This window comes from Rhinoraja longicauda, chromosome 12 (assembly GCF_053455715.1).
Source record: "Rhinoraja longicauda isolate Sanriku21f chromosome 12, sRhiLon1.1, whole genome shotgun sequence".
NCBI lineage: Eukaryota > Metazoa > Chordata > Chondrichthyes > Rajiformes > Arhynchobatidae > Rhinoraja > Rhinoraja longicauda.
This window is the reverse complement of record NC_135964.1, coordinates 14933384-14958129: the sequence shown is the minus strand read 5'-3', so window position 1 is coordinate 14958129 and position 24746 is coordinate 14933384. Positions and strand designations below refer to the sequence as shown.

Sequence of the window (24746 nt, the reverse complement as noted above, 5' to 3'; positions counted from 1 at the left end):
AACTGTGAGGTCATGGCTCTTAGGTACTACCTTCCCAACGGTAGTAGTGAGATGAGACACTGGCAAGGTTGGTGTGGCTCTTTGATATTTCAGACTTCCTGTAGATCCCTTTCACGGTAGAGTGGCCAGTACCTATGATAGATCAGACAAGGAACAAGACTTTCTGCAGTCTCTTTGAGTTACTGAACCAGGCCATGATGCTTCCAGTCATTGTGCTCTCTGCTGTACCCCTGTCGATGAACAGAGCTAGAAAAAATATATTTTGAAGGAAGTCAACAGAATTGCTATTATACTTGAATCATTTCTTTTCCTGTCTGTCTTTATTTTTTGAAAATACATTATCAAAATTAATTTTCTTGCCACATGCCCATCTGACAAATTGGCATTTTTCCCCATCTATATTTACTTTTGGGAAGGTGACGTTGAGCTGACTTCTTGAACTGCTATAGTCCTTCTTCAAAGCTGCTTCCACCATGCTCAAGATTTAAACTTGGTCTTAATAAAATTACAGGTGTATATATGATCTGTGACTTGGGGAGAAACCTAATCGTGGTGGTGTTCCGACATTTTGGGACAGGGCTCTTTCAGATTTTAGTCACGTTTCCATCACAGATGCAGCCAGACCTACTGAGTTCCTCCACCACTCGCTCAGGATTCCAGCATCTGCAGTTCCTTGCTTCTTTCTGGTGGTGTTGCCACCTGTTTTTGCCCATGTCTTCCTGTATGGTTAGGTTCGCCAACTTGGGAGGTGCTCTTGGAGTGGCCAAGCTGCATAATTGTGGAGCATGTTGTAGGCAGTACATATTGCAGCACAGTGTAATGTTGGCGAAATGAAATGTTTTGGCTGATGAATGGAGATTCGATCTAGTAGTAGCTGTCTATCTTCACGGTTGCAAGCTCTTTTCCAAACTAGTGGAGAATATTCCATTACGCTCCTGATTTGTGGCTTGAGATTGTGGAATGGCTTTGTCTCGTCACTTTGAGGAGACACTTGTCTTTCGTGTCTCTTCAACTGCTCTCGCAGTCACAATGTTAACATTGCCAGTCTATCTGAGTTTCAGATCCTAATGATATCAGGACGTTGATGATAGGAGGCTGGGTGACAGTTTTGCCACTCAATGTCAGGATTATGTTGTCAGACTGTTTGCGAATATAGTCACCGTCTGGTACATTTGTGGTGCAGACTTTACTTTTAATTTGCCTGTACACGTTTGTGTATTGTATGGGACATGTGCATGGATGTGGATGACCTCATTTCACGAAGAGTGCGAATGGAACTGAACATTGTATTGACAACTTCATTTTTGACATTATGAAAGAAGAGTTAATTGAAGTAGCTGAAGATGGATGGACCTGTGACTCTAGTCTGAGAATTGTTGACTCAGTCTGAGATTGGGGAAGACCTGTGACTCTAGTCTGAGATTGGGGAAGGGGACTGAATGGGTGGCAGTAGAGTTGCTGCTTTACAGTGCCAGAGACCTGGGTTCGATCCTGACTATGGGTGCTGCCTAAACAGAGCTTTACATTCTCCCTGTGACCGTGGGTATTTGCCGGGTGCTCTGGTTTCCTCCCACATGCAGGTTTGTGGGTTAATTCGCTTCTGTAAATTGTCCTTGGTGTGTAGGATAGTAGTCAGTGCGGACTCAGTGGGTTGAAGGGCCTGTTTCCACACTGTAACTAAACTAAACAGAGAGGCAGTTGTCTCAACAAGCACAGTCACCTTGTGTGGGGAATGAATCCAGCTACAGGTTTCCTCAATGATGCCTATTAGTTTCAGTTTTACTTGGGATTCTTGATGGTATACAAATGCAGTCAAATTTTGTACATGTGGGCTTATAAGATCTAGTGCCAAGTCATCCTGGAAAAGGCATTCTGGGCAGCCATAAGCAGGTTACTGCAGAGCTATTGCTTTTACATAGCGTTGAGAGGATGCATCTCAACGTTTCTCTGATAGAAGGTAAACTGGGAGGCAAATTGCCAGATTGGATTTTTCGTGCATTTTTATTGCACATGATATATTTGGGTAATCTAAGTGGTGAGGTAAATGCCAGTGTTGTTAGAAGATCTGAACAGTTTTGAGAAAAGCGAGGCTTGTTCTGGCACGGAGGCTTTCACTGCTATTGCTGGGATGTGGTCTGGTCTATAATCGTCGTTGTATCCAGTGCTCAGCTGTTTCAAGCAGTAAATCAAATTTGTTGAAGCCGAGCTTTTGTGCTGAGGAGTGGAGATGGCCTCGGGAGGAAGCAAGGCCGATGGTTTACTCTGCACTTAGAGCCTTGGGTTTGTCTTCACAAGTCGCATGTTGGTCCTTGGCATGAGAAGAGGATGTTACTGTATTTGTCTTCTCCCGTTAGCTGTCCATCGCAGACTTGGCCTGATGTGGCAGGACCGCAGAGATTTCTTCCATGAGTTGATGAGTTTGACAGTAATAGATATTTGTTGATGGGGTGGCAAAGTATTCCTTCCTACTTGGTGACAGCAACAATATTTGTGTTGATTTAATATATTTATGGTGCGGAACATGGGTGAGGGAGCACAAGACAACTGTGAAGGATCTCACAACGAATGATCAAAGAACATTTTTTGAGGCATACATAAATTTAGAAACAAAATGTCAAACTCCATTTTTTTGGTGACTGCAGGCTTGGACATTAGTTGTGGGTTACCATAATTTTTTTATTTTTCAAAAAGTTTGTCCCTTCAATAGCTCCACCAGCTTTGATCATTACTTTCCTGGCCTACCCTTCTAATGCTTGATTTCCCCTATGATTTAACAACAAATCTATCTTTCTCAGCCTTGGATATATTCATGGATTTAGCCACCACAACTTTCTGGGGCATGGAAATCCCAAGACTATCGACCAGTTGAGCCAAGAAATTTGTTCCTATGTCTTAATTGGCTGTTCCCTTATTCTGAAACCATACTCTTTCAACCTATACAGTACTTTCCCATGAGTGAATGAGAACATTTTCCTGGCATTTACTCTGTTAGGCCCCTATAAATCTTGTGCTTTGGTAAAATTGACTCTCATTTTTCTAAACTCTGGAGTATGGACTCAATTTTTCCTCATAGGACAATCCTTCTATATCTGGGAATATCCTTCTGAAACTCCTCCAGTAATATTTTCCCTTAAATAAGTGGACCCAAACTCTAGACATGGCATCTATCATACTTTGTGCAGTTGCAGGAAGACTCATTACTGTACTGAAAACCTAGAATTTCTTTAGCCTTCCCGATTAGCAGCTGCAACTGTGTGCTGCCTTTCTGCTTATTGGATTATCTCTTAATTTGACTACAGCCCAATTGCTTTCTTCCTCTCAGTCATTAAAATATATTGAAAGAGTAAGAGATAGATGTATTTAGTAGAGTCCATCTGAAGAGGAAAGTATTAGCATTGACCATGGGAGTTTGGGAGGGTCTACGTGAAAGGGATTGAATGAGGTTGTGATTCAATCTTAAATGAAAATCTCTTCACTGGGAGAATAGGAAGCCAGCTAATGTTGTTAAGAGCCTGCTGTGCGGAATAAATTGTTGTCAACAAATTTAACATAACTTGATTTATACAGTTCATAGTAATTAACATCTAATAATCCATATTAGAGTTTCCAATGTGGGACAGTTCCCATTAAACTGACTCAGTTGCAACTCTGAAGGATTAGTGGTGTTGCTGGTGGAATCAACTACAATTTAAAAAGCTTTTTAACAGGTACTTGAATGGGACAGGCGTAAAAGGATATGGGCCTAATGTGGGCATTTTTGAGTATAGAAGTTGGGAGATCATGTTGAAGGTTGTTTAAGATGTTGGTGAGGCTGCATTTAAAGTATTGTGTTCAGTTTTGGACACCATGTTATAGGAAAGATGTTGTCAGGCTGTACAGGGTGCAGAGAAGATTTACAAGGATGTTGCCAGGACTTGACGGCCTGATCTATAGACAGGTGTTAAGCAGGCTGGGACTCTATTCCTTGGAGCACAGGAGGATAAGGGGTGATCTTATACAGATGTACAAAATCATGCGAGGAATAGATCAGGTAGCCACAAAGTCCCTTGCCCAGAGTAGGGGAATCAATTAATAGGAACCTGATGGGTAACTTTTTCACCCAAAAGGTGGTGGGTGTATAGAACAAGCTGCCGGAGGAAGAAGTTGAGGCAGATACTATTGCAACATTTAAGAAATATTTAGACAGGCACATGGTTAGGACAGGTTTAAAGGGATATGGGCCAAACGCATGTAGATGGGACATGTTGGTCGGTGTGGGCATGTTCGGTCAAAGAGCCTGTTTCTACACTGTAAGACGTTATGACTATGACTCTAAATGGGATTAGCAAAGATGGTTGGCATGGATGAGGTGAACCCAAAGGACCTGTATCTATGCTGTATGCTCTATGATCAGATCCTGAAGTGCATCTTAAATTATGCATTTACTTAATTAAAACATTTTGTGTGACAGATATGTGATTTTGGTAATTTACCAAAATGCAAAAAATTGTAGCCGTATACAGTAGGAGATATTTATTATTTAACAAAGAGTAAGAGTTTATTTGTTTTAAAAAAGCAAACTTGTTCTTAATACATCAAATGCTAAAGGGTCCCATTCCATTGATGTTTACCCAAGTATAAAATATTGTTTTGAAGAAGGGTCTTGCCTAAATGTCAGGGCAAAAAAACAAGCAGACTGGTTAGGGTATGGCAACACAAAACATTGGTTACGCAGTAGTGCTACAATTGCACTGGTGAGGTTGGAAAGGACCACCCTGGGATGTTGTTTTGGTTGGAGCATTTCATTATCATTTTGTTACCCTTGGAATGGAGAAACCTGAGAGGTGACGTGATCGAAGTTTCAGATTATAAAGGGCAGAGGTAGGGTAGTTAGATGCATTTTCCTCATGTAGAGCTCTCTAAAACTAGAGGTCAAAGATTTTGGGTAAAGATGTTTTACGGATAGAGAGGATCTGAGGGAGAAATTTGTCACCCAGAGGATGGTTGGACTGGGACACATTGCTTCAGTGGGTGCTGGAGACAAAACCTTTAATACATAGAAAATAGGTGCAGGAGGAGGCCATTTGGCCCTTCGAGCCAGCACTGCCATTCATTGTGATCATGGCTGATCATCTACAATCAGTAACCTGTGCCTGCCTTCTCCCCATATCCCTTGATTCCACTAGCCCCTAGAGCTCTATCTAACTCTCTTAAATTCTAGTGAATTGGCCTCCACTGCCTTCTGTGGCAGAGAATTCCACAAATTCACAACTCTCTGGGTGAAAAAGTTTCTACTCACCTCAGTTTTAAATGGCCTCCCCTTAATTCTCAGACTGTGTCCCCTGGTTCCGGACTCCCCAACATTGGGAACATGTTTCCTGTATCTAGCTTGTCTAGTCCTTTCAAAATTTTATACGTCTCTATAAGATCCCCTCTCATCCTTCTAAACTCCAGTGCACACAAGACTAGTCTTTCTAATCTTTCCTCATATGACAGTCCCTCCATCCCAGGGATTAACCTCGTCAACCTACGCTGCACTGCCTCAATGGCAAGGACGTCCTTCTTCAAATTAGGAGACCAAAACTGCACACAATACTGCAGATGTGGTCTCACCAGGGCCCTATACAACTGCAGAAGGACTTCTTTGCTCCTGTACTCAAATCCTTTCGTTTTGAAGGCCAACATGCCATTAGCTTTTTTCATTGCCTGCTGTACCTGCACGCTTACTTTCAGTGACTGGTGTACAAGGACACCAAGGTCTCGTTGCACAGATGACCACTTGAATTACCAGCACGTGGAAGGTTGCAGACCCAGTGCTGGTAAATGGGATTAATATGGAACGGTATTTGATGGTCAGCATGGGTATGATGGGTTGAAGGGTCTTATGACCGTGGCTTCCTACATTTGCAGATATCCTAAATTAGCTCGTAACCCGAATATGGGGATATCTTAATCCCTTTTCATAATCTCCCCATTCATTCCAACAAACATTCGGTCTTTCTTGATCTTTTTTTGTGGTGCTGAGGTTTTTATTTAATGTTTGCTTTAAAAGGAACTTATTTTTCATTTTATTATATTTCAAATGCTTTGTGTTCAAAAATTGGGTTCCAATCAACACTTTATGAAGGTTATTTAAGATGTACCTGACAGCTTGGAAACGTTGTGCTTGCACATTGTATTTGCTCCCAAAAATTCAGTATAGTGTAACACATTGAAGTTAACTTTTGTGATCTGTCTTTCAAAGCAAGAGCTTAAATATACATTCATTGGTCCACCCTTTGACTGTGGGTTTGCGGCTGTTTATTATGGTGAGAAGAACTTGGCATTCACTGGCTTCGCCAGAGTCCTGTGAGTTGTGTAAGCTCTGGTATGTCAGTTATAAAAGGCTGCTTCCCTCGAGTATCTTAAATAAAAGCAGAAATAAACAATTTCAGGCTGTGCACCCGTCTCAACACTTTAGGATCCTAAAATGCATAATGTTCTCTGAGAGTGTTTGTTGCCAGGCTAATGAAAATAATCAAATTTTCTTTTGGCACCGTTACATTAGTTTTTACTTTCTGTAATGCTCTGGATCGACAAAAACAGATGGGCTAAAACAGGATCCTTGAAAACCGAAGTATGGACTTTATTCTAGAAATGGCATAAACACGGAAGCATTCATAAGTAATGGAGCCACAAGAGAGTTGTCCAAATTCTACGTTTGATTTGGGACAAATTCTGTGCTGAGAATACAAAATACTAGTAATGCTGCAATATAGCTTTAGTGTTGTCAATGGTTTTAGAGCCTGCTTTCTCCAGGTGAGTTTGATAAAACACATTGAAGAGCTACTGAAAATAAAAATTAAGCTGAGTTTGGAATAGCTGTAAACACTTAAAAATTGCTTTTGCCCTGAATCTTTTTTGGATTCTGATCCAGGCCACAAGTTTCTCCCACTGGAAAATGTGGTTCTTATATTTAGGTTAGATTTATTCTTTATAGAAGACGATTGCATAGCAAATAATTGTTGTGATGCCAATTATGAACATACATTGCTGATTTTATTTGTGCATTTGATCATTATTTGGTTTGCCCATTGCCAGTAGGGCAAATTAGAAATTTTCAACCACTGATAAAAAAAATCGAATCTAGTTTTTAAAAGTAGACAGTTTTTTTTGGCAATTCTAGAGATGTGGGACTCTGTGGGGCACATCCCAAATGTTTGATTAATTAAATTGATTGAAAGGTACCAATTGGAAAGTTTGATAATCCCCACACTCTATGACTCTACGGCTCTATAGAGTATGGAAACAAACCCTTTGGCCTGCTGCTGACCATCGATTACTCTTTCACACTAGTTCTATGCTATCCCAATTTTGCATCCACTCCCTACACACGGAACAGTTTATAGCGGCCATCTAACCTACAAACCCACACGTCTTTGAGGTGAGTACATTTTGGGAAACAAGTGCTCATGGCATGGATCTTCATAATATTCATCTTTCTTGAAACAATACCTATCTGACTAATGCAACATTAAATATCCGAGTCCTTGCCTGGCCTTTACCAAGTACAATCAATCAAACCGAAGAAGACTCCTGACCCAAAACATCACCTTTCCATATTCTCCAAAGATGCTGCCTGGCCCTCTGGTCAGGTAGACATGACTGTAGCATTGGCGGTGAATGCCAGCACTTGGTGCCTTTTTTTTCCACCATACAAGATTACTTAGAACATATCACAATACAGCTCAGGAACAGGCCTTTCAGCCCACAATGTCTGCACCTGATATGATGTCAAGATCTCAGAGACACAAGGAACTTTACCAAACAAAAACGCAATGCTGGAGTAACTCGGAGGATCAAGCATCTTGAACATGGGTAGATGAAGTTTTGAGTTGGGACCCTTTGTCACGCTGACTGTGGTGGGGGAAGGAGTGGGAGAAAGCTGGAAGACTGGTGTGGGCAACTAAAAGGTGGATACAAGTCGGGGGGGGGGGGGGGTGGGGGGTGGAGGGAGTTAATCTCATCTGCCTGCACATCATCCATATCCTTCCATTCGCTGCATAGCTACCCTTCAGCCTGTTGGTGTGCATCTATGTGGTCCCAGATCTAATTTATTACCGTGCATGCAATTAAATCCTTTGAAAGGAAAAGAGATATGATAACATAACTGTTCAGAATTATGGAATTTATTGCCCAAACAGAAATGTGGGGTGTTTCATTTTGGGAAGTCCAACATGGGCAGGACCTACAGCATTGGGAACAGGAGTGCAGAGCAGGAGTTCCTTGAAGGTGGAATCGCTGGTAGATAGGGTGGTCAAAAAGGCCTTTGGAACATAGGCCTTCATCAGTCAGAGTATTGAGTATAGAAGTTGGGAGGTCATGTTGCAGTTGTATAAGATGTTGGTGAGGCCGCATTTAGAGTATTGTATTGAACTCTGGGCACCGTGTTATAGGAAAGATGTTGCCAAGCTGGAAAGGGTACAGAGAAGATTTACAAGGATGTTGCTGGAGGGTGTGAGCTATAGGGAGAGGTTGAGTAGGCTGGTTCTCTATTCCTTAGAGCACAAGAGGATGAGGGGTGATCTTATTGAGGTGTATAAAATCATGAGAGGACTAGATCGGATAATCTGGAGTCTCTTGCCCAGATTAGGTGAATCGAGAACCAGAAGACATCGGTTCAAGGAGAAAGGGAAAAAATGTAATAGGAATCTGAGGGGTAACCTTTTCACACAAAGGGTGATGGGTGTATAGAACAAGCTGCCAGGGGAGGTAGTTGAGGCAGGGACTATCCCAACATTTAAGAAACCGTTAGGTACATGGATAGGACAGGTTTGGAGAGATATGGACCAAACGCGCGCGGGCAGGTGGGACTAATGTAGCTGGGACATGTTGGTGTGGGCAAGTTGGTCTGAAGGGCCAGTTTCCACACTGGATCACTGTGACTCTCTACGACCTTAACTTTATGGGAGATGGATACTTTTATTTATTTTTATAGGAATGTTGAAGGAAGGGAGCTGTAATGGCAGCTCAAATATTGTATTTTTAAATCCTTTGCTGTTTGACCTAATTTTTCGGTGAAGTAGCAGGAATTGAAACCAAAGAATTGAAATCAACACGGGCATTAAGTGTTTAGATTATGTCTTTGCAGCGTTAATCATAATGTAGCAATTTGTTTTCTATTATAGTAACATAAAATACTTAAATTTTCCAACAAACTTTTAATTATCCTACCAATAGAAGACTAATAGCAACTGACTCACAAAAGCATATGGCATTGTATAAATTAGAAAAGCAATTTTTGTTGCTTGGCAGCAGCTTATTCATTTTTGCAGTTAGCTGTGCATGTGGTTGCTGCAAATTGCAACATGATTCATTCTTCAGTAACCATGAGAGCTGATGGCCTATGTTACGATTCTTTGCCATTGGTTTTGTGCTTTTTTTAATTGTTGGTTTAATATTATGTGTACCAAGATACAGTGAAAAACTTTATCGAGACAAATTGTGCCACACATGAGTACATAAGGCTGTGGAAAATAACATTTGGAGCATAATATTATGGCCATAGAGAGGTCTTAAAGTGGTCCCAACAAGGTATATTGGAAGATCAGGAGCTCAATGGTTTAATTATGCTTTATTGTGACTTGTGCAAATGCACAGTGAAACACTTTTATAAACAGTCCAGTAGAGTATTGCCATACGTAAGCACAGCCGGACTAGTAAAGTATCATAAGGTCAAAGTCCGTGACACACGGAGTCGCTCAAGCCGTCTGGAGGACATGGCAGCTTACAGCATACGTTACCAATACATGCAACAGGTACATTCTTACCTTTAAAAAGCCGCCAAAAGGTCAATTTTTGTGCTGTAAAAAATGAGGAATAAGCTGGAGGATCTGGCGGAAGAAGAGGAACCGGGAGAAGGGCTGCCATGCCCGCGGACGCGAGAAACAGATGGAAAGACATCTGGCCAGCCGGCGGGAGAAGGGGAAATGAGGCCGGGAAGGGAGGCAGGAGAGCAAGGCCGAGAAGCGGAGGGCCGCCGACCGGGGGAGGAGGAGGAGGAGGAGGAGGAAAGGACGGGGTTGAGCGAGCTGGGGGAGGAGCAGCGGGAAGAACCCGAGCCCAGGGGCCTGGAGGGTCTGCAGAGGCAGAAGCAGCGAGCGCTGGAGGTCGGCGACCCGCCGGGGCCTGAGGGCGAAGGGCCCAGGGAGGAAAGGCTCGATGGCCTTGGAGGAGGAGGCGATGGAAGACGAGCGGAGTGTCGAGCCCGAAGAGGAGGAGGAGGAAGATGACCGGGGAGAGTCCAATCGGCAGTGGAGGCCGAGCAGCAGCGAGAGCTGGGCTGGGAGCTGAGGCGGAACACCAGGCCACGGCTCTGTTCGGCGGTCCCAGTCTCGAGGTGTTGAGCGCCGGCCAAGTGGCTGTGGACCCTGGCTGACCCTGGAGAGCGGGAAGGGCTGGAGGGCCAGCAGGAGCAGCGAGGGGCCGAAAAGTGGCGGGACACTGGGAGCGCCGGGTGGGAGACGGAGACGCGCTGATGGGAGAAGACCAAGCGGAGGGTCTGGGGAAAGCCGAGCTGCAGCAAATTGAACTGCAACACCCTCTCATTCGGACTCACGAATTGTTCCACAACAAAAGTTCCAAACATAAAATAGAAGAAAAAACGAAACTGCACTGAAAGCCCTAGTGAGTGATTGCCTGCAGTACTCGGCGTGCCCTCCAGTAGGCGTTGCGTGGCAACAGTACGGGTCAGGGGCTGTGATCTCGCCTGCTGTGCAATCCCCCTATACCAAAATAGTCCATTGAGAATGCATGTGAGAGGTGCCATGTGTTGGTGCAATTTTCAGAGTCCAGTCTACGCTCTAGTTCTTATGAGCAGTGCCCAGTCCAGACAAGCCCCAGGCTGCAGCAGGCCTCTAGCCATCGTCATACGAGTGGTATGTTATCAGCCTGATAACAACTGGGAAGGAGCTGTGCTTCAATCTGGTGCTATATGCTTTTGCATCTTCCGCCTGGTGAGAATAGGGAGACGGGAGAAGGACAGGGGTGTGAGTGGTCCTTGATTATGTTGGCTGCTTTCCCAAGGCAGCGTGAAGAGTAGATGGAGTCGATGGTGAAGGAGGTGTGAGGTGGGGTTGGGAGGAGGGGAAATTTTGGTTTATTTGATGGACTAGACTGCGTTCACATCTCTGCCATTTCTTGTGGTCTTGGGCAGTGCAGTTGCCACACCAAGCTAGGATAGGATGCTTTCTATGGTGCATCTGTAGAAATTGGTAAGAGTCAGTAGAGACATGCTGAATTTCAGACTCAGTCTGAAGAAGGGTCTCGACCCGAATCTTCACCCATTCCTTCTCTCCAGAGATGCTGCCTGTGTTGCTGAGTTACTCCGCATCATTTTGTGTCTATCTTTGGTTAGCATCTGCAGTTCTTTGCTAAACATGAATTCCTTAAGCCTTCAGGGTAAGTGGAGGCATTGGTGTGGTTTCCTGGCCAAACGGTCAATGTTGAAAGAGGAGAGACGCAATCAATGTAAGATAGTGTCAAAGAAATCCAACAGTAAATTCAGAAGAAATTATCAAAAAATAGCTGCTACCACGCTGAGTAGCTGAGGCTGTTTCTCTACCTGGTACGGAGTCTCTAGCTAAAGGAATACGTTTAAGTATCTATGCAGTCAGTTCTTTCTAATGAGACTGCATCTCAGACTCTTAATCTCCACCCAGGCAATTTTATCGGGTGTCTGCATAGGGCAACCTCGTAAATTTGCACTACACTGCCTCTGAAGGCCAATGTAAATTTATTTTAAAATGGGGACCAAAACTGACTTTAATACCCCAATGTATTCTTCAATAAAATATCAGCAAGTACTCCTTACTGTTTTTCTACAAGCCCCTTGTAATAAAGGATCATGCTGTTTGCCTTCCTGGTTGCTTTCTGATTTAATGAACCCAGATTCCTTTATGCACCCTTCATTATTTTCTCATATTAACAAAAAAAATTCCATCTGTCACTTTTTCCACATGCTTGAACGTGCCTTTTTAAAAAATCTTTGCAGTCTTATATTCTCCACTCAGCTTGCTTTCCATTTTCCTTTTATAGCATCGAGTCGTAGAGAAATAGCATAGAGACAGACCCTTCAGCCCACTATGAAATAATTAGCCACCCATTTACACTTATTCTGTGTTAATCCTAATCATTTGCAAACTAGGGTGTATTATACACTTGAAACAAAGTGCTGGAGGAACTTGGCAGGCCAGGCAGCATCTGTGGAGCAAAATGGACAGTTGATGTTTCAAATCGGGACCATCTGCGATTTTAAAAAAATCAGGATTCTAGCTTCATTTGTGTACTGTTAAACACTTCTTGTCATAGTTGTTGATTTACATTTGAATAGTCCAACCCATTTAAACTAACTTATCAATGTGAAAACGACGTTGATTTTCTTCCCTATTCTGTTTGAATTGATTATCCTTGCTCATCGCCCTACAGCTCTATGAGCCCACCATGTCACAAACGTTTGTGAACCTTTTGTAATGCAACTTGAATCTCAAATCCCCAAAACAAGGTGGGTCTGAAGAAGGGTGCCGACCAGAAAAGTTACTTATCCATGTTTTCCTGGGATATTTCCTGACCCACTGAGTTTCGCTTTTTCCCCCAAATCCCAGGTTTTGTTCTCTGATTATTTATTCAAAACCAAATCTTTGTAATCTTCTCAGGAAGTAGAGGCGTTGATGTGCTTTCTTAATAATTGCATCAGTGTGCTGAGTCCAGGAAAGATTTTCCGAAATATGCACACCCAGGAATTTGAAATTTCTGACTCTCTCCACCATCATCCCGTTGATATAAACAGGATAGGTCCTCATCCTTCTGCTTCCAAAGTCAGAATAGGAATAAAAAGTATCTTGCGTTATTGGATACAGGATCAATTCTTGAAACAATTTTTACCAAATAAATACATTGTGAATATGAAACAAGAGTATCCAGTTTAATATTGAACTTGTATTTTGTCCTGAATTAAAATTAGTTATATTTTTTATTAAATGTAGCCTTTTGCCTCGCTCTTGCCTCACGAGGCAATACATTACAGGTTCAAGTACCATTCCAGAAAATTAACCAGATTAATTAGATTTTAGTTCAGAGAAACAGCATGGAAACAGGCTCTTCAGCCTACCAAGTCCACACCATAGTTATACAACATGGAAACAGGCTCTTCGGCCCAAGATGCCCTATCTACACTAGTCCCAGCTGCCCATGTTTGACATCAAGTCATACAAGGTGCCAACCATTGATCACCCATTCACGCTTGTTATGTTATCCCACTTTCACAAATACTTCCTACTACAAACTTGCATATCTTTGGGATGTGGGAGGAAACCGGAGGAAGGAGTCACAGGAAGAATATGCAAACTGCACACATACCGCACCCGAGGTCAGGATCGATCCCGAGTCTTTGGCAATATCAGGCAACAGCTCTACCAGCTGAGCTACTGTGCTGCTCTTCGAGCCTGCCATGGGAGAGCGGCAATGCCTGAAGAAGGGTCTCTACCCGATAAGTCACCCATTCCGTCTTTCCAGAGATGCTGCCTGTCCCGCTGAGTTACTACAGCATTTTGTGTCTGGCTGCAATACCTGAAGCACTGCTTTTATCCTCCTGTCAGACATTACATTCTTTGTGACACTATTTTGGAGAATACCAGGGAAATAAGTGTTGTCAATATTACCCTTTTCAGTAAACATCACTAAAGCTGGTCATTTGGTGTTTATCTTCGATTTAAACCAGCATCTGCAGTTCTTTCTTACACTAAAACTGATCAATTATCATTCATACATCTAGTAACAGGCATTCATTTTTGTTTTGGGTGTGGGATTGGTTCATTTTTGGTTTTCACTGTGGTCGTGAAAATATAAGTACCTTTGGTTATTAATAAATACATTAGCAGTTTTTGGTGTCTGCACTGCAAAGATACATCAAAATCAATAAGAATGGCAAACATTCAAGTCTGCCTCTACCTTACTGTTTTTTTAAACAAATCTTTACATTTTATTATTGCAAAAACCTTTTGGGTTTTCTCCACACTTTCACATATTTTCTTCTTCTGGTCTTTTGCATCACTGTAATCCCATTCAAGCATTTTCAATGATGCCAATGTCTGAGAGAAATGTTAATGAAAATGTAAATTCTGAATGTTTGACATTAACTGCTGGTTTTATTGCTTTATCGGCAGACATTAAAATGTTATTTTTCCCCACTCATTAGTAAAGCAGTTAATGATTTTCCATATAAGCCTTTGGGGTGCTTTGAGGTTTATATGAATTAAGAAAAGGTCCTATTCATTAAATGTGAATCCTATGGAATGTCTTCAAGTTATGAATGGCCTGAAAACAAGTCAGTCAGTAGGAAGGAACTGCAGATGCTGGTTTATACCGAAGATAGACACAAAATGGTGGAGTAACTCGGCGGCTCAGGCCACATCTCTGAGATACTGAAGATAGAAACAAAATGCTGTAAAATCCAGAGATGCTGTCTGACCCACTGAGTTACTCCAGCATGCTGTGTCTAATGTGACATTATAGCAAATTGAATTCTTTCATTACTGTAGTTCAGAAAACTATCAGAATATTTTGATAAACTTTATTTGATTACCATATCTGTGAATTGTTTAACAATGTCCTGCATTTTGAATGGTGCGATGTTTAATTTCTGTGGTTCAGATATCATATCCAGAATCCTTGTGTTGAGGTGTGTTGCTAGGCAATGGAGTTACTAACATTAATACTGGCCATGTTTCTAGATGTTTTGGTTTGAGTTGCTTGCCCCATGCTCCTGCCATCTGTTGCCTAACACTTCTATGCCTGGCCAACTGTGAAATAAGCATCTTGTTATCCAATTAATTCTTGAAGTGATTTTCCTTCCCCTCCACGCTTTCCAATAACTTCATGGCTATTATGTATTTTGAAAAAAGCCTCCTCGTTCTCTAGTTTGTGAGGCCAGGAATTGTTCTGAAAATCTATGATTGAGACTTTCTGCAGTAAAGTTTTTATTTTAATCAAGGAATCGAGAAATTGTGTAACCATATAAAATCCATAATAACTTGATTCAGTTGTTCTAACCCTACTTTTAACGTTGTTGATTAATGATGGCTAAGGTTAGTCTTGCAGTCATTTTTTTCTCTTATTTTGTTAAGCTAAACTACTGACATTATACTCTTCACAGTGGCTGCTTATATCCGTCTCCAGCTTTATCTCAGTTTGTCAGTTTCTAAAATTGTTGGCATCCAGTCGAAATCGAGAGGACTTTTCTCAAGATTAAAGTCAGAATAGAACTGCAGCTTCTGGAAATGTGAACTAACAAAGGTTAGAACCACTCAGCAGGTTAGACAGCATGTGTGGAAAGAAACAAAGTTCACAGTCAAGGTTAGACCCTTTGCCAAAACAGAGAAAGAGAGAGAACAAGTTAAAATTGATGGGAAGCTGGGGAAGGGATGGATAGGGCTAAGAGAATATCTCTGAGGTGACATTAGGGTTGACATTGAGATAGACCCAAATGCTGGAGTAACTGACCAGGTCAGGCAGAATCTCTGGAAAAAAGAAATAGTTATCCACTTTGGTGGTAAGAATAGGAAGGCAGATTATTATCTGAATGGTGTCAAGTTAGGAAAAGGGGACGTACAACGAGATCTGGATGTCCTAGTGCACCAGGCACTGAAAGGAAGCATGCAGGTACAGCAGGCAGTGAAGAAAGCCAATGGAATATTGGCCTTCATAACAAGAGGAGTTGAGTATAGGAGCAAAGAGGTCCTTCTGCAGTTGTACAGGGCCCTAGTGAGACTGCACCTGGAGTACTGTGTGCAGTTTTGGTCTCCAAATTTGAGGAAGGATATTCTTGCTATTGAGGGCGTGCAGCGTAGGTTTACTAGGTTAATTCCCGGAATGGCAGGACTGTCATATGTTGAAAGACTGGAGTGGCTAGGCTTGTATACACTCGAATTTAGAAGGATGAGAGGGGATCTTATCGAAACATAAGATTATTAAGGGGTTGGACACATTAGAGGCAGGAAACATGTTCCCAATGTTGGGGGAGTCCAGAACCAGGGGCCACAGTTTAAGAATAAAGGGTAGGCCATTTAGAACGGAGATGAGGAAAAACTTTTTCAGTCAGTTGTAAATCTGTGGAATTCTCTGCCTCAGAAGGCAGTGGAGGCCAATTCTCTGAATGCATTCAAGAGAGAGCTAGATAGAGCTCTTAAGGATACGGAGTCAGGAGGTATGGGGAGAAGGCAGGAACGGGGTACATTGAGAATGATCAGCCATGATCACATTGAATGGTGGTGCTGGCTCGAAGGGCCAAATGACCTACGCCTGCACCTATTGTCTATTGACGAAGAGTCTCGACCCAAACCGTCGCCTACTCCTTTTCTCCAGAGTTGCTGCCTGGCCCGCGGTCATCTTGAATTGATTGAGTTCTCTGGTGCTTCCTTTTCAAATTACTTCTGTTTTTTTTTAAAATCCGTCAGATCTTTATAATTACCTCAAGGTCTTCTCGTGTTCTTGGTTTCTCCACCTCCTGCCTCGTCCACCCATACTTATTTCAAGCCACAGCGTAAAAAAAATCCTAGTTAAACCCTCTGCTTCTACTCTTAATTGAAGTCTACATCCAGAGCAACTGTCAGCTAAGGTTTTCACACCCATCTTCATTGAAAGATATATAAAAGGAACTGCAGATGCTGGTTTATGCAAAGATGGACACAAAGTGTTGAAGTAACTCAGCGGGTCAGGTAGCACCTCTGGTCACCCATCTGTTTTCCCCAGAGATGCTACCTGACCTGCTGAGTTACTCCAGCACTTTGTGTCTATCTTCATTGAAAGATGCATTTTTCTACATTGATAATTAAGCATGAAATTTTGCTTTTGGAAGTTCACTGGGTAGCCCATGCAAATTTTAAGCTAATGTGTTGAGGGTGTGTTTGCCTTCACATTTTGGGAATGCTGCATTACTGAATATCTTGCATATAAAGATCTATCTGTCATGAGGCATTGATGTTGTCTTTCTGCACGATGTGGTAACATATCTGATGGAAGGCTAAAAATGTGAGACACAAAGTTTTGAATTTCTGTCTCTTGACTGTTATGGTTGTATTCTGTATAATTTGGAAATATACATTTTGATACTCAGTTACTGCATTTTCTCAACTAAGCAAGTTTATGACTTTTTGTTTTGTAAACCAGCATCTGCAGTATCCTTGTATCGAGAAGGTAATGTAAATCTTAGGCTTGTAACGTTTAGATTCTGAAATGGTGATTTTAACTTAAGTCGCTGATGTGGAGGGTCTGTTACTGAAAAATTGAAGTCTTCATCCATTCCCTAGGGAGGAAGAGGAACAACTGCGGAAAATGATCAGGGCAGATCACGAGAGGGCTCTAGAGGAGGCCAAGGAAAAGCTGAAAAAATCCAAAGATCAAATCCGTGCGGAGATTCAAACAGAGAAAAATCGAGTGGCGCAAGACGCGAAGAAGAAGGAAGGCAAACGGTTACCACAAGTACCTATTCCAAAACTGGTGGGAATCAATAATGGAGACCCTGGTGATCCAGATACGAGAGAAAAGCAAGAGAAGATTAAAGAGGTAATACATAAGATGCATGAAAAGCTTGCATTGTTTTAAATGGAATGACTGTAGCTGTTAATTTTCCTTGAAACCATTTCACCACTTGTGTTTATTGAAGAACTGAATAATACTGCTTAAAGTGGCTCCATAGGCATAATGTTTATGTATCTCTGCAAGTGCCATGGCTCAGTCAGTAATATTTTCACTGCAAATCAGAAGGTTGTGGATTGGCAGCCCACCACAAACTTAAGTTCATAAGTTCTAGGAACAGAGTAAGGCCATTTGGCCCATCAAGTCTACTCTGCTATTCAATCGTGGCTAATCTATCTTTCCCTCTCAACACCATTCTCCTGTCTTCTTCCCATAACCCCTGACACTCTTGCTAATCAAGAATCTGTCAATCTCCGCCTTAAAAACATCCATTGACGGCCTCCACAGCTGTCTGCAGCAATAAATTCCACAGATTCACCACTCCATGACTAAAGAAATTCCTCGTTATATATTTTAAGGCACGTCCTTTTAATCTGAGGCTATGTCCTCTGGCCCTAGACTCTCCCACTAGTGGAAACATCCTCTCCACGTTCACTCTATCCAGGCCTGGATGACAGGCCCTGAGCACTTTAAGGATGCAGTTTGTGGATGAGATCTAAAGCCAAAGATCTTTGGTCCCATTTGAGTGGATGTAAAAGATCCTGTAATGCTATCCAGGGGTGGCACGGTGGCGCAGCGGTAAAGTTGCTGCCTTACAGCGCCAGAGCCTCGGGTTTACTCCTGAATACGGGTGCTGTTTGTACCGAGTTTGTAATATTCTCCAGGTGCTCCGGTTTCCTTCTAAAGAACTCCAGGTTTATAGGTTAATTGGCTTCGGTAAAAATTGTAAATTGTCCGCAGCATGTAGGATAGTGCTAGTGTTATGAGGCGATCGCTGGTCGGCGCGGACTTGGGGAGCCGCTGGGCCTATTTCAACACTATCTTTAAAGTCAAAGAAAAACTTGGTAATTCTCCTAGTCATTGCCCTGGCCAATATCTGTCCAATCCAACAATATAAAAACAAATGATTTGAGTCTGTGAACAATTGGAAGGCTTGTCGGCTTATTCAGGTACAGAAATCAAAATCGAGGGAAGGGTTGGATTGAGAAAGGGAAAGAGATTGTGAAAAGAGGATTTTAAAAAGTTTTTTTAAAAATTCCAATGAAGGTAAGGTTAGTCTTCCTTTGCACTTTGTTTGGTGGCAATGGGGTGGATTGCCATTTCTTAAGAGATGGCATCCAGTCAAAAGGACTATTTGGACTAAAAGTTGTTTTTAATCCAGTGTGCGTGCATGTACAGGAAATTCACACTGCAAAATTTCATTTTCTTGCAATTATGGAAGACAGCAACAGCCAAATATTATTTTTCATATTTCATATTTCAGATACAGCGCGGAAACAGGCCTTTTCGGCCCACCAAGTCCGCGCCGCCCAGCGATCCCCGCACACTAACACTATTAACACTATCCTACACACACTAGGGACAATTTTTACATTTACCCAGTCAATTAACCTACATACCTGTACGTCTTTGGAGTGTGGGAGGAAACCGAAGATCTCGGAGAAAACCCACGCAGGTCACGGGGAGAACGTACAAACTCCTTACAGTACAGCACCCGTAGTCAGGATCGAGCCCGAGTCTCCGGCGCTGCATTCGCTGTAAAGCAGCAGCTCTACCGCTGCGCTACCGTGCCGCCAAATGTTTGTGCTTTACTCTGCTTGCCTGATGTTTCTGTCTGATTCATACATAACAATGATTGCTGTTAACCTCACAGTTCTCATTACAATATATTCTGCTGTAATATTTTCAGGGCTCTTAGTGGCTCCTTGCTGTCTACAGATTGGCTGTACCATTTCAAATATCCAATCTCTCCAAGCCTTGTGCTCACAATTTAATGCTTTGTGCGTCACCATACATTGCCTGCTTGAAAACATATAATCTGGTAGATTGACAAAGTGCTTTTGAATGATACATGAAATAAAAGTACATCACAGAAGTCTGAGCTAGAATTGGACAAATGATCGACAGCAACATTACTTTATGTGGCTTTCGATATTTTAAACATTCACAACCTGACAATTTTCTGTGACCCCCCATCTGGATTTTAACAATCTTTTGTTGCTTGTTGGGGTTAATGGTTGCTATGTTAATTCAAACATTGTGTAGTGTGGCCTGGATTTGAACAGTAAATTAATGGTTGTGCTAAATTTTCAGACTATATTCATATGAGGGATTGTTTCGTATTGTTTGTTGACATGTAATTTCTTGAAAGAATGTACTTCCATTCCTAATTCGCAGCACATATCTAGCAGTCTGGTACTTAAGCAGTTGGTTACAATGTAGTTTTATTTGTGTGAAATGCTTGGGTACATCGGAGGGCAGTACAGTGTTGCAGCCAGTAGTGTGGGCAGCCTCACAACACCAGCCACCCAGGTACGATCCTAACTTTGGGAGCTGTCTGTATGGAGTTTGCATGTTGTTCCTATTTCTGGTTTCCTGTGGGTGCTCCGGTTTCCTCCCATATCCCAAAGACATTTGGGTTTTTAGGTTAATTGGCCTCTGTAAAATTCCCTCCCAGTGTGTAGGGAGTGAATGAGAAAGTGGGCTAACATAGAACTAGTGTCAACGGGTGATCGAAGGTCTGCGTGGACTCGGTGGGCCAAAGGACCTGTTTCCATGCTGTATCTCTAAGCTAAACTAAATATCTGTGCACAATTCACGTTGCCTTGCTTCGTAACTATGCAAAACTTTGCAAATATGGTTTAATCTTCATGCCATGGCATTTATTTTGAGTAAACATAAAGGGCAGGGATTCAGATTTTTGGATGACTGAGATTTCTTCTGGGGCATTAGTAACCTGTGCAAGAGGAACAGGTTGCATCTGAACTGAAGGGGGAATAATATCGTGGCAGGCAGATTTGCTTGTGCTTTTCGGGAGGGTTTAAATTAGATGTACCGATCCAAAGCAGTACTGAGGCAGATGAGAGCGTGGATGTTGGTGCAGAAGTCAACAGCAGCAAGTTCAGTATATAAGACAGACAAGAGCATAGCAGGGAACAAGGAGAGATGGTTGGATTAATTTGCATTTACAGTGCCCTCCATAATGTTTAGGACAAAGACCCATCATTTATTTATTTGCCTCTGTACTCGACAATTTGAGATTTGTAATAGAAAAAAATCACGTGGTTAAAGTGCACATTGTCAGATTTTATTAAAGGCCATTTTTATACATTTTGGTTTCACTATGTGGAAATTACCATGTGTTTATACATAGTCCCCCCACACAGGCGTTTGTAATTACTCAGGTGTGTTTAATTGCCGCCTTAATACAGGTATAGGAGAGCTCTCAGCACCTAGTCTTTCCTCCAGTCTTTCCATCACCTTTGGAAACTTTTATTGCTGTTTATCGACATGAGGACCAAGGTGGGCCAATGAAAGTCAAAGAAGCCATTATGAGACTGAGAAACACGAATAAAACTATTAGAGACATCAGCCAAACCTTAGGCTTACCAAAATCAACTGTTTGGAACATCATTAAGAAGAAAGAGAGCACTGGTGAGCTTACTAATCGCAAAGGGACTGGCAGGCCAAGGAAGACCTCCACAGCTGATGACAGAAGAATTCTCGCTATAATAAAGAAAAATCCCTAAACACCTGTCCGACAAATCAGAAACACTCTTCAGGAGTCGGGTGTGGATATGTCAATGACCACTGTCCGCAGAAGACTTCATGAAAGGAAATCCAGAGGCTACACTGCAAGATGCAAACCACTGGTTAGCTGCAAAAATTGGATGGCCAGACTACGGTTTGCCAAGAAGCACTTAAAAGAGCAACCACGGTTCTGGAAAAAAGTCTTGTGGACAGATGAGACGAAGATTAACTTATATCAGAGTGATGGCAAGAGCAAAGTATGGAGGAGAGAAGGAACTGCCCAAGATCCAAACCATACCACCTTATCTGTGAAACATAGTAGTGGGGGTGTTATGGCCTGGGCATGTCTGGCTGCTGAAGGTACTGGCTCATTGATCTTCATTGATGATGGCAGTAACATAATGAATTCTGAAGTGTATGGACACATCCTATCTGCTCAAGTTCAAACAAATGCCACAAAACTCGTTGGCCGGCAGTTCATTCTACAGCAAGACAATGATCCAAAACATACTGCTAAAGCAACAAAGGATTTTTTCAAAGCTAAAAAAATGGTAAATTCTTGAGTAGCCAAGTCAATCACCTGATTTGAACCCAATTGAGCATGCTTTTTATATGCTGAAGAGAAAACTGAAGGGTACTAGCCCCCAAAAGAAGCATAAGCTAAAGATGGCTGCGACACAGGCCTGGCAGAGCATCACCAGAGAAGACACCTAGCAACTGGTGATGTCCATGAATCACAGACTTCAAGCAGTCATTGCATGCAAAGGATTTGCAACAAAATACTAAACATGACTACTATTTACATGACATTGCTAAATCCCAAACATGGTGCCCTGAAATGGGGGGGACTATGTATAAATACTGCTGTAATTTCTACATGGTGAATCCAAAATGTATAAGAATGGCCTGTATTCCTGTGGCCTGTGGTGCATGGTTCCTTGAAGGTGGAATCACAGGTAGATAGGGTTGTCAAAAATGCTTTTGGCTCGTTGGTCTTCATTAGTCAGAGTATTGAGTCTAGATGTTTGGAGGTCATGTTGCAGTTGTATCAGACGTTGGTGAGGCTGCATTTGGAGTATAGTGTTCAGTTCTGGGTACCATGTTAGAGGAAAGATGTTGCCAAGCAGGAAAGGATACAGAGAAGATTTACGAGGATGTTGCCAGGACTAGAGGGTCTGAGCTATAGGAAGAGGTTGAGTGGGATGGGACTCTATTCCTTGGAGCGCAGGAGGATGAGGGGTGATCTTATAGAGGTGTATAAAATCATGAGAGGAATAGATTGGGTGGATGCACAGAGTCTCTTGCATAAGTCACCAGAGTAGGTGAATTGAGGACCAGAAGACATAGTTTTAAGGTGAAGGTGAAAAGATTTACTAGGGTCTGAGCGGTAACTTTTTCACACGAAGAGTGGTGGGTGTATGTAACAAGTTGCCAGGGGAGGTAGTTGAGGCAGGGACTATCCCAATATTTAAGAAACATTTGGACAGGTACATAGATAGGACAGGTTTGGAGGGATATGGACCAAACACGGGCAGAAGGGACTAATGTAGTTGGGACATTTTGGCTGGTGTGGGCAAGTTTGGTCAACTGACCTGTTTCCACGCTGTATCACTCTCTGACTCTATAAGGTGAGAGAAGGATGATGATGAAGCAGCTGGTGCTCTGGTCACATTTTGTGATAACGGGAATAATAACAGGAGGAATATTATAATGGCCACTCTGGAAATTATTTCCTCTTCAGCCGCATTGGGGTCATACAGGACCAGGATGCCCCATCTATGCTAGTCCCACCTGCCTGCATTTGGCCCATATCCCTCTAAACCTTTCTTTCCATTTACCTGTCCAAATGACTTTAAAATGCTGTTGTAGTACCTGCCTCATCTACCTCCTCTGGGAGCTCATTCAAATACCCACCACCCTCTGTGTCGAAAATATTGTTCCTCAGGTTGTTATTAAATCTTTCCCCGCTCATCTTAAACCCATGTCTTCCACTGCTTGGTCCCTTTACCTCTAAGAGGGGAGTTGTCCCGTAAAGGAAACACAGCCTTTGACCAACGTTTATTTATAGTATTTGTGGCATAACTATTTACATGTCTGGCAATTTGTGAAATTACTTGAAAATATTCTCAACACAGTGCTAGATTATAAAAGTTGATGTCCCTCATTACTGTAATTTCTTAATAAACAGAATTGACAGATTTGCCAACCACCTATAAAAGTTGAAAAAACACTCTCAAAATGGAGCATATGGAAAACATCAAAAACTTCACGGCCCATCTGTCATTACTGTGAAGTTGAACTAAGGCCACAGCTAATGTTTGAAAGTATGATGTGAACCCAATAGTTATTTTGAATACAGTTCAGTCAAATGAAGTTTTGGTTTATTATTGTCATGTGTACTGAGGTACAGCGAAAAGGGGGTTTGTTTTGCATGCTATCCAAACAGATCAGACTACAGGTGCTCCTCAACTTTTGATGGAGTTACGTTCTGAGAAACCCATCGTAAACCAAAAATATGATATGTTAAAATGCATTGAATACACGTGATCACATGGCCGGAAGCGAGCTGCGGCTCGCTACGGGTCGCTGCCGTTTGCACCATCGCTAAATCAAAATATCGCAAGCCGAAGCATCGTTAGTCGGGGAGCATCTGTATACTATACATTGTTGCAATTAAGTCAAACTCAAGTATAATAGGTAGAGCAAAGGGGAAGATACAGAGTGCAGAATATAGTTCTCAGCATTGTAGCGCATCAGTTCCAGAGACAAAGTCCAATGACCGCAATGGGGTGGAGGTGAATTGGACAGTACCCTAGTTTATGGAAGGACCGTTCAGAAGCCTGACAACCGAGGGGAAGAGACAGTTCCTGTGTTTTCTATCGAACCACAGACGTGCCATGTGGAAAACATTCAGGGAGTCCCATGCAGAAAATGCAGTCGTCCCATGCAGAAAAGACAGCCTTTAGCTAGGGTGGTTATTAGCCTGAGTGGAATTCTGTTTATTAGGGCCAATTATATTTTCCAATTGTTTTTCAGCATATACTGTGTTTTGCATTTATTTCAAAATGTTAACATTGAATATTTATTTTTCTGCAGATGATGAAGCATGCTTGGGGAAACTATAGGCAGTATGCTTGGGGGCACAATGAATTGAAACCTATTTCAAGGAAAGGCCATTCCACCAATATCTTTGGTAAGTGTCTTGATATTCAGTCAAAGATCAATTAAGTTGCAAAAGCCGTAAAGGTGTGAGCAATGCAATATGAGGACTCGCTTTTAATTTAGCTACTACATATGTTGTCCATGTCCTGAATTATGATTGAGAGGTGATTATTCAAATAATTTGTCTGGAAAACATTGTTTGCATTTAAGGTTACCTGGAGTTACTTGGTTAATGAAAATGTGCCATTTGATATTGGAGGCTGGTGCTGCTTATTAGCAAAAACAAACAGTGCATTGAATTGAACAGGAGTGACTTTCTAATAAGGGGGGTTCTTTAGTTGGCT

The 24746-nt window shown here is 42.2% G+C and overlaps 1 protein-coding gene across 2 annotated transcripts in view; it reads left to right on the top strand.

Annotated features, from left to right (window-relative positions):
• The window catches only part of man1a2 (mannosidase, alpha, class 1A, member 2), a 112113-nt gene that overhangs the window by 5739 nt on the left and 81628 nt on the right, over nt 1–24746 (top strand). For both annotated transcript variants that reach the window (XM_078409113.1, XM_078409114.1), the window contains exons 2-3: nt 17322–17577; nt 24337–24433. In XM_078409113.1, coding sequence (XP_078265239.1) covers nt 17322–17577; nt 24337–24433 — 353 coding nt within the window. The remainder of the gene's footprint in view (nt 1–17321; nt 17578–24336; nt 24434–24746) is intronic.